Source organism: Haemorhous mexicanus, chromosome 12 (genome assembly GCF_027477595.1).
Source record: "Haemorhous mexicanus isolate bHaeMex1 chromosome 12, bHaeMex1.pri, whole genome shotgun sequence".
NCBI classification, from domain to species: Eukaryota; Metazoa; Chordata; class Aves; order Passeriformes; family Fringillidae; genus Haemorhous; species Haemorhous mexicanus.
In genome coordinates, this window is record NC_082352.1 from 6,844,571 (window position 1) to 6,858,123 (window position 13,553).

Sequence of the window (13,553 nt, forward strand, 5' to 3'; positions counted from 1 at the left end):
CCGTTTCACAGGAAGAAAAGGAGCCTGTGTTAGCAAGCTCAGGTTCCTTGGGGCAGGGACAAATCCATTCTGGTGCTGAGACCTTGAGCACACACACTGAAGGGCCTGTTGACCCAGCTACTGCTCCAGCCTCTCCCAAAGCCTGGGGACAGTTCAGCTCCACATGAAACAGCTCCAGGGGTTTGCAGCTCCCTTATCAGGCAACCTGAAATTAGCACAGTTTAACTTGTCAGGTTGAAAGCTGCAGTGGTTCAGGATCAGCTTCAGCAATTCCACAAGATCTGAGAAGGCACCGAGTGAAAAACTAACTGGAGGCAGTTATTGATTCAGCCATCTGCCCTTAATTAACTTATATTGATGCCCCAATACCATTGGGATAAAGCATGGATCAAGCCTGAACTTAGGGCTTGTACTAAAGGACAGACTAAAGCTTGAACTAGACCCTTGCAGAGCTCCTGATTTTCCTCTCTGCCAGCTCACATTTCAGTTCTGGGGTGCTAGTTGGAATGCCAGCCCTTTCCATATTGACCATGGACTGAAATTTGCAGCTGTGTGAGATGTTTTGGGCAGTTCTGGGTGGGTGGGACCCACAACAACCATCTCTGATGTTCTGTGCTCCAAAACAGCTCTGAGGGCTGAGCAATGTTGATCCAGAAGTTTCTCTACACAATCTGAGTTAATACTTCAATACTTTGGAGCAGGACCAGTGGAACTAAGTTTGATCATATCAGGATGCATTTATGGAAAGTTTCTCAGTTAATGGATAAGAGATGTTTGCTAGTTGCAGACTATGAGGATGCAGGGAGTTGTTTAAAGGTGTCCAGGACAGACAGGGCAGCTGTGGCTTGCACTGAAAGTACTGAAATGCCTCAGTGGGGGTTGGAAAAAGCCAACAAGTATTCATGCAGTACACCAGCATGTTCCTAAATCCCAGCTTTTTTTAATGAAGTAGTAAATCCTTTGATCTTACAGTCCTGATTTAAAAAAAAAAAAAAAAAAAGTCAGCAATGTGAGCAGAATGTAATCAAGGCAAAGAGAGATGGCAAAGGGATGTCAGGAAGAACAGCTCTGAAGAACATGAGCTGCACCAGCCAGCACTCAGCAATGGCTCTGGTGTCCACATTTTAATCAAACCCTCTTTTAATGGGGGGAAAAAGAAAAAGAAAAAAGAAAGAGTGTGATGGATGGGAATATTTTTGTGACCATTTCATTTGTTCAGCAAAATCAGGGAGAGGTTCTACTTCATACAGCAATCCCAATTAAAGGCAGCCCCATAGCAGTCTACAGAGCCCAAGGGCAAAGGAAAGAGATTCAAACTCTGAGAGTTCTCCAGACTCCAGGGAGACACTGAGCTGCTTCAAGCACCTTGTGTTTTCTTCTGACTCTACAATCAGAACTCGGGAACCTTTGGGAGAGCACTGCTACCTTTTGTTCCCCTTACTAAACCCTGCTGATTGCTGTTCTCACCAGAAATGCAGTCATATCTATCAGGCATTTATTAACCCTTCATAAACCAAGACAAGCACTCCCCATATAATGTGCTTTTAATGCATTTATCCTCTGTGTGGGTCTGTAGCTGCAGTGCTTGCATTTACTGAGGGAGCAGCGTCCTGGCTGTGCTTCAGTGGAAGGTGGTGGCCATGTCCTGCCTTAACCAGGCTGGGGCAGAGCCGTGCTGGGCCAGCCCCTGGCACTTGTGGGAATCCTCGGGCTGCCCCTCCTGGAGGCTGGCGGAGCACAAGCACCCGTCTGCTTCTCCCCAGGTTTTGGCTCCGCTGTTAAGCTCACGGGTGAGGCAATCAGGGCAGTGTTCAGGGCTGGGACAGCTGAGCTCAGAATGGAAACAGCACTTTCAGTTGGGATGGCAGAACAAGGGGGTGTCTTATGCTACAGCCAGCTCAAGCATTAAACACATTTGGTAAGCAAGGAGGGCAGCCCAGCCTGCCAGCACACCTTATAAAGCTGAGCTCAGGCAGTCCCTGCTGAGATGGCTCTGGGTGGCCTCTCTCAGAGCTGCTAAAGGGAATCTCTTCAAGCTCCTTCCTAGGGTCTTTCAAAGAGACATGGCACAAACTGGACTTAGGATTTTTCTACTCATAAGCTTACTACTGCTGGATCAGACCATCAGCCAGGCTTCCAAGTTCAAAGCCAGGAAGCACAGCAAACGTAGAGTGAAAGGTACTGGGTCTGAAGTGGGAGGAGGGAGAGAACCTTATAGACTATGCAAATTTACTGTGTACTTTAAACAGCACTGCATGAACCAGAAACTAACATTACACAAGTGTTTATTTATAAAGGACACTTGAGTCTATAGCATATCTGTCTTTTAAATATTTTTATGTGAGCTAGCAAAGCCACAAATAAGGTGCCAGAATGAATTATGAAAATAGAGCTGTATAACAGTTGCAAATATATTGCTCTGTTCTGGCTGTTCACCTCTGTTAACATTATTTAGAACTCACAGGTAGAGCTGAGAGAGGACTCTGGCTGATCCTTCCTAGTTATGTAGCTATATTGACTTAGATCAGAAAAATGGAAATTCATGTATATAGAGGAAACAAGTAGAAGTATTCAGGCTCCAGGATTATTGTTCAGATTTTTGTACCATTTCCTAATTTTAACAGAATGCCTGTCAATTTTTTGTGGATTATTACTCCACTTGCATGAAAAGCACTGTGAAATGGCAAGTCAAACTAATTAGCAGGTCAACATCAATTAATTAGCAGAAGATAAAGCATCTGTTCCCACAGCAAAGCTTAAGAGTAAATACAAAATTACAGAATGTTATTTAGAAATTTCTGTGTATTTAATTTAAAGATGTATTTCTAATAAAAGCAGGTATGATGGAGGCTCACTGATGGCGAGTATTTAAACTCCTATTTAATTTAAAAAAAATGTGGCTTTGATAAAGCCATTGTACAAGGTGATTGAGCTGCTCTGGAGCCCCACAGTTGTAGACACTTCCTTCTCCTTTGGGGTTTTAAGCTTAGGTGTCCTAAGGACAGGCTGCTTTTACATTTTTTGTGCTAGCACAGAGTAGCACTGATTGGAGAACAGAGAATTCTGCCTTGGGGAAGCAGGGAGCCCTAAAAGATGTTATGATGATTTTTTAAAAAATGGAAAAGAGGACATGAAAATGGAGTTATGTGAAAATTAGCTTCTTTTCTTGTCCCATCATATTCTTGGTGCTTTTTTAAGTGCTACAAAATGCTGATTCAGAGTGATTTTGTGTGGCTCAAGCCCCCAGGCCCCCTCTGTACTGAGGGATAGAGGAAGGCTAATCCTGGGAAGTAGAGATTGCAGCTCAGCAAGCACATCTGCAACATTCAGACTGTCAGGCTGGGTTTTATTTGTCGTTCCTCCCTGTCCTAAAACAAGGGTTGTGTGAAACTGTCATGCTCACAGAAATAACATTGCTTTGAAGAAACACAACTTGTGTCCTGCTATTTTTTGTATGTCGTGTCTGTTCATCAGAGTGTACAGTTTCAAAAGAAAAAGGAACCTTTTCTGTAAATTAGACACCAACTCACTAAATAATGATTAGCTGCAACAATCTATGATCTTCAAACAATTTTTAGGGCAACATCCATTATAAAATAGGTGAAGGAAAGGTAAAGGTTCCTCATGTTTTTTATAGAAATCGTAGAGGAATATTTTCATTAAGGACAACTCTTTAAAAATAATCAAAAAGCGTTTTAGCAATGCAGCAAAATCAGCATAATAATTTGAAACAGATTTTAACATGTAATTTAAAATATTTTAATGTGTTGCATATTGTTAATTTCTATATATTCTTTTCATGTAAGAAAAAGATGACCTGAAGACCCAGATTGACAAATTGTGGCGAGAAGTAAATGCTCTGAAGGAAATACAAGCACTCCAGACAGGTAAAGCAGCTTCTGCTGGTCAGTGGCTTCCAAAAGTTCTCACTGCCTCTCTTCTTCACTCCCACCCCTCTCTTTAAGGGGATTTTAGGACTGAGGAGTGCAGCTCCATAAAGCCATGGTGTGCCATAGCTTTACCAGACAAGTGTTGAAGGAAGCATTCAAGTAAAATCAGGTCTCAGCTACTGGGGAATGAGTGGGGATTCTTCACTGAGAGCAAGAACTACTTTTGTCTTTGCTATGCACAACTTCAAGCTCTGAGTTTTGTGTCATCAAAGGCAGCACAGTGAGGGTTCCTGGGTCTGAGAGTTCAGGTGGTCGGTGAGTTAAGTGCCCAGCTTTGATATGAACATATATTCAAATGTGAATGTTGCCATAAAACTTCAAAGTTATATCCACTGTGAGCTCAGAAATATTCAGGACCAATGTGCACAGTCCTTTAGGTATTTAAATAACCAGATGGAAATTTCCAAACAAAATAAGAAGGGTAAATACACATGCACCTACTAGACAGTTGTGCTTTTTCACAGCTGTTGACACAAAACCTGGCATTTAAACATGTACAAGAGGACATTACAGAGTAAATGACATCATTCTCATGAAACAGAATGTATTTTCCTTAGGGATGGTAATATCTGGGTTGTTCAGTTTTATGTCTTGGGTTACATAGAGCTTTTGGGGCTTTACAAAATATTTTTATTTCAAATGTCTAATAAGAAGGCTTTAGAACTTTCTTAAAAGAGGCAGCCTATGCTAGACAAGTAACTCTTGTTTAAAAGTAATTCTTGTGTTACTTCCAGAAGGAGCTTGAGAAGAAGCATGCAGTGGCTTAGAAATGAAACCAGAACTGGGAGACTTTCTCTCCTCAAAACTTATTTTGAGCTTTATTCTAAATTTATAACCCACACTGTGCAACAGGAATCCAAATCTGGCAAAAAGACACCCATCACCCCCTAGCTTATGCACCCATGTGAAGGCCATTCTTTGTTAATGTCCTTGTCTTAGTCTTTGTTAATGTCCTTGTAACAACTGAAAAAGGGAGCTCCATTTTTAGCTAAAGAACATTTCCAAGACATAGCATAAAAATCTGATTTCTTCTTTTGCTTGAACTTCCTGGGCCTCCTGTCTACACAGAGTGAAATGTGCAATGCTGCCACACACCATTTTGCAGCACATCCTCCCTCCCTAAAGACATCCAGTTCTTATCATTACTGAAGTCTCTCTAATCTTTCCCATAAATATAAACCTGTTAAAGAGTTCCACATTTAATAAACAGGTTCATTACTTAGGCCATTGGAAGGGTTAAAATTTGAAGGTTAAACCCTAATAGAAAGTTATGACTCTGAAAATGCAGCTAAGGAATGAAGTGAATGCTACAACAGGAAATACTAAAATCTTGAGACATAAGATGTGGTCCAAAGTGACTTCCATATCCTTTTGATCAGAGACATAATTATTTTTCTACAAGAACAGATGACAGGAATTAGAAACAGATTATAGAAAACATCGGGACAGAAGATGTACATGAGTACAAGATGAGCTTAAGCAATAAATGAAATAATCTGCAAGTAATAATATGCAGGATTCTAAAACTAATTGTTACAGGAGTCTATTCCGGGCCTTTGATACCTTCCTCAGCTCAGAAGAAACACTCCACCAAGGAAGGTTCACCTTGCCATCATTATTTTTCTTGGGAGAATCATTTTTTCACAAATCTGCATTAGGAGAGCAGGAAGGCAAAGTTTAAGGATTCCCTCCTGTGTTCCTGCCCCCACAGACCTCGGGCTGGAACATCCCCAGCAGCAGCTCTGCAAGGCAACTCCAGTGACAGAGCAGCTGCCAAATTAACCCTCTGGGCCATTCAGACTTTACATCAAGACTCCCCCAGCAGAAGTAAAAGCAAACAGATTTATAAATTCAAATGTTTAGAAAATTAGGTCCAGATTGTTCTGTAAGGTTAGTAATAAGTGTGCACTTTTTTTAATGCATTTATAGATTTAAGTCACTTTACCACATTTGGATTTAGAGTCTGAAGGGGGAGACTTTGCTGGAAAGAAAAGAAATTAATTCCAAGGGAGGTGAATATGCAATCTTCTACAGGTAGAATTACACTTTTAGTAAATCACTCAGAGATGTGTATTACAAATTTCAAATCAATATTTTCCTGGTGAGCAGGACACGTTTAATACAGCACATTTCTGTCCTGCCTTTTCTTGCTGGAAACTGAGCTTAGATAAGATGTAAAAATTTACTTTACTTAAATATCACCAATATTAAAAGACATTTAGATCTGTCTCCACTATAAAGCCAAATACAGATTTCCCAATAACCAAAAACAAAACAAGCCTCTTCCATCCCATCAGTTTCAGGACTGCTGAAATAAGGTAGAAAAGGTATGAAAGCAGCACTGTTTGGTAAAAGGGGCACTGAGAACAGGCCTGGGTTATATTTCAGCAATTTGTTCCCAAAGGCACGCTGATGTGCTGGCTGCACACAGGGTCCTACATGAACTTACCAGCAGGTAAGCCTCACCTTACTCCAAATTTCAGGCCCACTCTGCAAAGTCAAAAGCCTTTCACTTATTGAAGGATTTGTCTGCTCAAGTTTCAAGGTGCTTTTGGAAAATTATCGTTTGGAGAACCATTACTGAGAGCTGAGCCCAGACTCGTACTGACCTTGCACTCCTGTCTGTTCCCAGTGTGCCTTCGTGGGACCAAGGCCCACAAGAAGTGCTACCTCATGTCAGAAGGCACCAAGCACTTCCATGAGGCCAACGAGGACTGCATAGCCAAGGGGGGGACGTTGGCCATCCCCAGGAGTAACGAGGAAACGAACATCCTTCGCGATTACGGCAGGAAAAGCGCGCCCGGCGCCTCCGAGCTCTGGCTGGGTGTCACTGACATGGCCCACGAAGGGAGGTTTGTGGATGTCAATGGCATGGCTCTTCCCTACTCCAACTGGGACCGTGCCCAGCCCAACGGGGGCAAGAGGGAAAACTGTGTCTTCCTGTCTCAGGCAGCCCAGGGCAAGTGGGTGGATGAAGTCTGCCGCACTGCCAAGAGATACGTTTGTGAATTCCTGATCCCATAATCACAGACACAAAAGACCAGGGCCATGTTTTGGGTTATCAACACACACTTTTGCTTAGTAACCCCTCCCACTTAAAGAGTGGTGAGTTGAAACTATCCCTCTCCCGCCTTGAACTCACTCTTTCCTGAAACACAAGTTTTCTCTGTTAATTTATTTTCTATTCATATGCTAAAAATGTTTAGTGAGTACTCTCATTATGTACAGGGACATATATTATGTTTTGGCCTACATTGTATCATATTTTGCCATATTACTTCAGCCTGACATTTGGGTTACTAGATTTCACTTGCTATTTCTGTACTTTAATTAGAAAATACCGCTGCATGATAACCCTTTCCAGTATGAGCAGAAGGGATCCCCCCCGTTCTAAAGTTAAAGAGGGACTTTGGGATTATGTGAGCTCCTGTGAAAAAAAAACTATCATCCTTTACAAAGTCTAATTGGAATAATCTGCGGCCAAGAGTTTTACCTATGGGTTAAGAATGCTTAATGAAACAGAAAAATCTGGTGTTAATTATTTAACTACATGCAGTTCACAGTGACATGCTGCTAGAAAAAGGGAGAGTAGCTGTTTTAAAACATCAGTTAGTCTAGACATGTTTGCCTCTAAATGTCTCAATTATGGTTAAATATTAAATGTCACTTGGAACATTCCCATAGAAGAAACCTGGGACTAGATCACGCTCTGCTGTGTGAAGTCTTGCTAAGCCTTGTCTTCTGCAGGCTCAGACAGGCTCTGCCATTCACAGGGAGCTCCAGAAAGTTCCAGGAGGGAGACAGGAGCTCCTTGCTGTCACAGCATTCCCTCCTCTCCTATGGGAAGGGCAGCACACCCCAGGGGAACAGCAGAGTGTGTCCAGACCACATGCAAATGTTCCAATTTAACACCTGCCATTTGAAAATGAAGTAAAATATGCTGGCTGCTTTTGGCTGTTCAGAACATCACAACAGAGATTTGCCTTCATGTCATAAATAGCAGTTTCTCTCATTTTGTTTAAATATTTAAATATATTGCTGCTTGGAGGATAATTCCTATTTCTTACCTATTAAACCTGCAAGATTTTCTTAAATTATGCAATAAATCTGCAATTACCATTATTTAATTGTTGTAGTGTTTTTGACCCATGTGAAGGCCATTCTTTCCTAGGACTTTTTTTGAGGATTCCAAAGTGGTACTTTTTTTTACTATTGTACTTACAGGCCACAGGATAACTTTTGGATCTCTGCTGTATAATACATCCCAAAAGCTCTATAAGATCTAACTACTCAAGGCCTCTGCAATGTGTTGTGTTTAAATTCATTTTCCATCACTTAATGTACTTGTAAAATAACCTGATTCTGAATTCTCTCATTTACTCCCGAGTTGAAATAGAGCAGCTAAAAGGGCTCAAATATGTGCAATTTTCTTTCAACATCTGCCAGCATTTGCTATGGTTGGGGTAAAAACTTTTGTACATGATTAAAAGTCTGTATGGTTTCTCAACCTCTGATTTGTCTGAAGTAAGTCAGTATCTCAGCATATCCCTACAGCTACAGTCAAAGTGAAAATTTACCACAAATTCCACACGTTGTGTAACTGGCACAGGACTACATTTTCATGGGCTGTTTTGCTGGTGTACCCTTTCTAAAGAACATGAGCCACTACATGGAGTTTCCCTACCAGGTATAAAATTATCACATAAAAATCTCATTTTTAAATAATACTTTCTGGTTGATCCTGTAAGAAAACATTTATCATCTTGAGACTGGCAATAAAAACAGCATGTCATGAAAGACAGATGCCCCCAATAGTCTCATGTGGCTTTCTTGGCAAGTGGGAATAAGTAGGCGTGAATAAACAAGGTTACATAGGAAACACTGATTAGAAGGAAATTATTACCATATGAATTGGGTAATTCTGCTGAAATATTGAGGGAAGGTGATCAGAATAGAATGTTCTGGAGACTCCACCAGGTTTCCTTCCCAGGCACTGAGTTGGTAATGTTGCATTGAAAGAAGAGAAAAAGGCCTTTGGTGAATGGGCAGGGAAATGTCAAGCTTTAGTCAAGGTACAGATGTTCTTCATTATGCAGGGTTCAAAACCCAGAGAAAGAAGCTCATTAGCAGAGCTGGGTGAAGAATGGGTTGTCTGGTTTTGTGGTCAAACCAAAAAAAAAAAAAAAAAAAAGAAAGAAAATTGAGCACAAGTCTCCCTTAGCTTCCATGTCAACTGGATAGTTGATTTTAATATCTTTTTTTTTTTTTGGTCATGATACAACAAACTTCACTGCAGTGAAGAACCCCTGTTTCTCTTACCTGTGCTTCTTGCCACCCCCCTGCTTGGCAGAGTATTTACAGTAACAGGCACCTCTGCTTCCCTCTTGTGTCAGGAAACAGGGTGGGGTCCTCATTCTTCTGTCAGATCAAAACACAGCTGACTTTTATTGAGAAAAAATTAAATAGTGCCTTACCAAGCTCTTCTCCCAAGGGGATGACACTTGACGTTAGGAGCTAATGAAACATGTGAAAAACATTCAGGAATATGATCTTTAGCTGAGAGGGCTGAGAGCTGCTTTTTAACACTCTTACGTGTTACATTTAAGTATTCCAACTACTCCTTGAATATTGTAGCAGAGGATCCCCATTAGATGATTGTGTGCAGCTTAGGGCTACAAAAGTGTCTGCTTGGAGATATTTATTAACATACTTTGGGAGTTTCTTGTTACCATCAAAGACAGAATAATTGTGAAGAGTTTTATGAGATGGATCAAAGAGTTAAAAGGCTGGATTCTCTCCAGCTATGGAAAAGGGGTCCACATAGAAATGTTTGTGCCAAGAAAAGCAATTTGGAAATGAGTAATGAGAGCACATTGTTAACCATTACTCTTAAAAGATCAATTTTTCATTTTTAAAAGCTGCACAAGCACAGACTATTTTTGGAAGTACCTCTCCCTTCGGTCCCTCTTCAAACCCAGAGAATATATATATACACACATATACACACATATATATTCTCATTCAGTAAGGAAAGGTCAACACCTTAAATCAAACATCATGTGCAGTCAGACTTTCAAGGGAGCTCATGACCAGGTTTTAAGGAGTATATTCTGACCCAAGACCCAACATCCAACTGTGTTCAACATTCAATAATTGAGCCTTTTTGAAAGTCCAGCTACTTGGTGCCAACATGATATTCTAGGCATTAGAAATTTTTTTCTCTGATAGAGCCATACCATTGCACTGTGTTTTTCAGGTCATTGTCTGCCAGCTGAAATTAAATCCAATGCAGCCATTAATTTGCACTTCCATAAATGCTTTTTTTTTTTCCTTTTTAGATCATCTTTAAATTAAGTTAGTAGATTAAGCAATTGTGACTGGCTTTTTTTGTTACTGAATTACAGGATCAGTAGATATCAGGAATGTAAATGACTGTAATGGTAGCCTCTTACTGAATTCAAACTGATTTTCAGACAGAACAAGAATTAGCTGGAGATCCATAAAATAGTCCACTGAAATGTTAGTAACATGCATAGGGGAAGAATTCCCACAGTCTTACCAAGGAAATTATAACTGCAAAGCAGATGTGATGTGCTTTACAGGCATCACAGAGATCCAGAGAGATGGAAAGAAAAGCAAGAACAACAGATAATTGTGCACAGGGACAGGCTTTGCTTCACCTGGGCCACAGCCTTCTTTTAACAGCTTCCAACCCAGCAGCACCCCAAACCAGAAATAACCCTTAGACCTTGGCTGAATCGCCCAAATCTGGGAACAAACCCCCAAACCAGATGCACCCCACAGCCAGCAGCACCCCCCAAACCCAGCAGCACACATCTGACACAGACAGAAACACCCCCAAAGCCTGAATTTTCCCCCCTCATTGGCAGCACCCTCCACACTCAGGCACATCCCCAAAACCTGTTGGCAATCTCCAAACCCACAAACACCCCCAAGCCCAGGGACACATCCTAAACCCACCAACAGCCCTGCACGTTCAGGAAGAACCACGAGACACCACTGAACCAGGCCCCTTCCCCCAGCCCAGGAAAGCACCCCAAAGCTGGCAGCAGTGCCCAGCAGGTGAGGCTGTGCCATGTCCTCCAGCCAGGCTCCCAGTCCTGCCAGGACAGGAAAGGCACTGTCAGTCCCAGGGAAGGAGAGAATCCACGGTGCCATGCCCTAATCCTGACCTCGAGAAAGGCAGAGGAGGATGGCTGACAAATGACAGCAGGGTCACCCAGTGCAGATGAGAAGACTTTATTGTGCTGGGTGAGAGGGGCCCAGCCCCGGGGCCTGCACACGGCTGCTCCTGGCATGGATTTCTGGGCGGCTGTAGGGCTTCCTCTCCCGCCGCTCCTGCCGCAGGACGTGCCGGGTCCGTATGGGCCCAAAGTGGGAGCAGCTGTCCCTCGTCAGGGCCCTGGTGCAAGGGGAGCGTCCCCAGGCGGGGTCCTGCCGCACCATTGCCAACGGCCAGGGCGGTGGTGAGCGCCTGGAGAGCCTCTCCCAGCCAGAGGGAGCAGCAGGACACGGGCGAGGCCTCAGAGCCCCTGCAATGCCCTCCTCCCTCAGAGCCCTGGGCAAGCGCCTTCCTCAGCAGTCCCCCTGTCACCTGTGCAGGTCACAGCGACACCCAGCATCCTTCTAACACTGCCTTGGGTAACGATGTCACAGCGGCTGCTGTGACATCGCCACTGCCCATTGTGGGCACACAGTGCCCCCAGTTTGGGACAGTTGCAGTTTGAATTTATTTTATTGATTCTTCATTAAGTGGTTTGTTCTGTTGTACCCCCATGTTCTCCCCAGACTAGCTCACCGCAGGGTTTTACCCTCCCTCAAAGCTGTCCCTCATGCCATTCCCTGCCCCTTGTTGCTGCTCCTTCCCGCCTGTCAAGGCAACGCAGCCCCTTTTGTTCCCGAACCTTCTTTGCCAATATAACCTCAGGCTGATCCCTGTCTGCAACACCCCTTTGGAATTCCCCTATTCCTGGAGGCCCCTTTGGCCCATGTGAGCTGTCCTCTCACCCTCCTACCCCAAGTGGCCCCAGACACTTGATGTAATCCCCTCACTCCTCCCCTGAGGATTCCCTGTTGGTTTGCTGTCTGTATCCACCCCCTTTATAAAACTGTACCTGTATAAAAGCCCTTACACAATAGTGCTCAGTGCTCTTTCGGCCTTTGTGGTATTTGCTGGGTCCCCAGAACGGAGGGAAGAATTGAGGAATCTGACTCCATGTTCTTAGAAGGCTAATTTATTATCTTTTGATATTATATTAAAGAATGCTGTACTAAACTATACTAAAGAATAGAGAAAGGATACAGACAGAAGGCTACAAAGAACGAGAGTGAAAAACTCGTGACTGACTCCCCAGACTCTGACACAGCTGATGGTGATTGGTCATTAAGTAAAAACAATTCACATGAAACCAATGAAACATGCATCTGTCGGTAAACAATCTCCAAACCACACTCCAAAGCAGCAAAACACAGGAGCAGCAAAATGAGATCATTATTGTTTTCATTTTTCTCTGAGGCTTCTCAGCTTCCCAGGAGAAGAAATCCTGGTGAAGGGATTTTTCAGAAAATACGACAGTGACAGTCCTGCTCTCTTCACCTGGAGTAAACCCTTTCTTGTGGAACTTCAGGACAGAGAGCCTCCTCCTTCCTCCTCTGCCTGATGCCTGTTGAGGCTTGTCTCTTGCACCTTAGAGCAAGTGGCTCTGAGGGTTCTGCCTCTGGAAATGCCCACCCTGAGGCAGTTCCCCACTCCTGGCACGGTGCTGGTGTTTCAAGAGCCAGCCTGGGCTCCGGTGGGCTGTGTCAGGACAGGAGGCCTTGCGTGGGCTGGCAGGGACTGTGGGGAGCACAGGGACAGCTGTGGGAGATGTGAGAGCTCTTAGAGGAGGGACCAGGATGTACCAAGCAGGGAACTGGGAACCTTGAAAAGTCTGGGGCTTGGTGATGTCAGGAAAATCCACAAACGCCAGAAGTTTATGTCCAAAAAGGAAACAGACTTTTTTCTTCAACTTTTTTTCGAATAAAGGAAGAGAGTCGACCTAACCCCGAAGTGTTTCCTCTCTGGGCAACGCGAGCGGCGACATGCCACTGCGGCGACAGGGCTGGGGCGACTCAGGACACGGGGCTGGAGCACGGGAGGCTCAGGGAGCGCCGGCGACACGCTGACGCGGCCAGCGCCAGCTCCGGGGGGGACTGAGGTCCCCACCCGAGGACTGCGTGGAGCGCGGAACCCCCGAAGCGGGCCGTGCCCCGCCCCAGGGCCCGGAACGCCCGAAGCGGGCCGTGTCCCGGGGCCCGGAACGCCCGAAGCGGGCCGTGCCCCGCCCCAGGGCCCGGAACCCCGCCCGGCCCGGCAGCAGCAGCGCTGCAGGCGCCGCCGCAGTACCGGACAGCACCACAGGGCGGCAGCACCGCCTTTGAGACGTCTGACACTTAGGCGTAGGGGACGCGCTCAGAAAAAACTCCGCAAAAAGGCTGCGAAGGTTCTTTAATTACCACAGAGGATCTTTTCTTGCAATTTTTTTGTTAATACATATGTACAAAAGTTGTGTTTGTACTTTCAAATTCGATGGATCTAAAGAA

The 13,553-nt window shown here is 44.1% G+C and overlaps 1 protein-coding gene across 1 annotated transcript; it reads left to right on the top strand.

Annotated features, from left to right (window-relative positions):
- The first annotated feature begins 2,063 nt into the window (after positions 1 to 2,063).
- CLEC3A (C-type lectin domain family 3 member A) lies at positions 2,064 to 6,974 on the top strand. The gene is made up of 3 exons (XM_059857686.1): positions 2,064 to 2,178; positions 3,807 to 3,887; positions 6,583 to 6,974. The coding sequence occupies exons 1-3, from the start codon at positions 2,064 to 2,066 to the stop codon at positions 6,972 to 6,974; spliced, it is 588 nt and encodes a 195-aa protein (XP_059713669.1).
- The last annotated feature ends 6,579 nt before the right edge of the window (positions 6,975 to 13,553 follow it).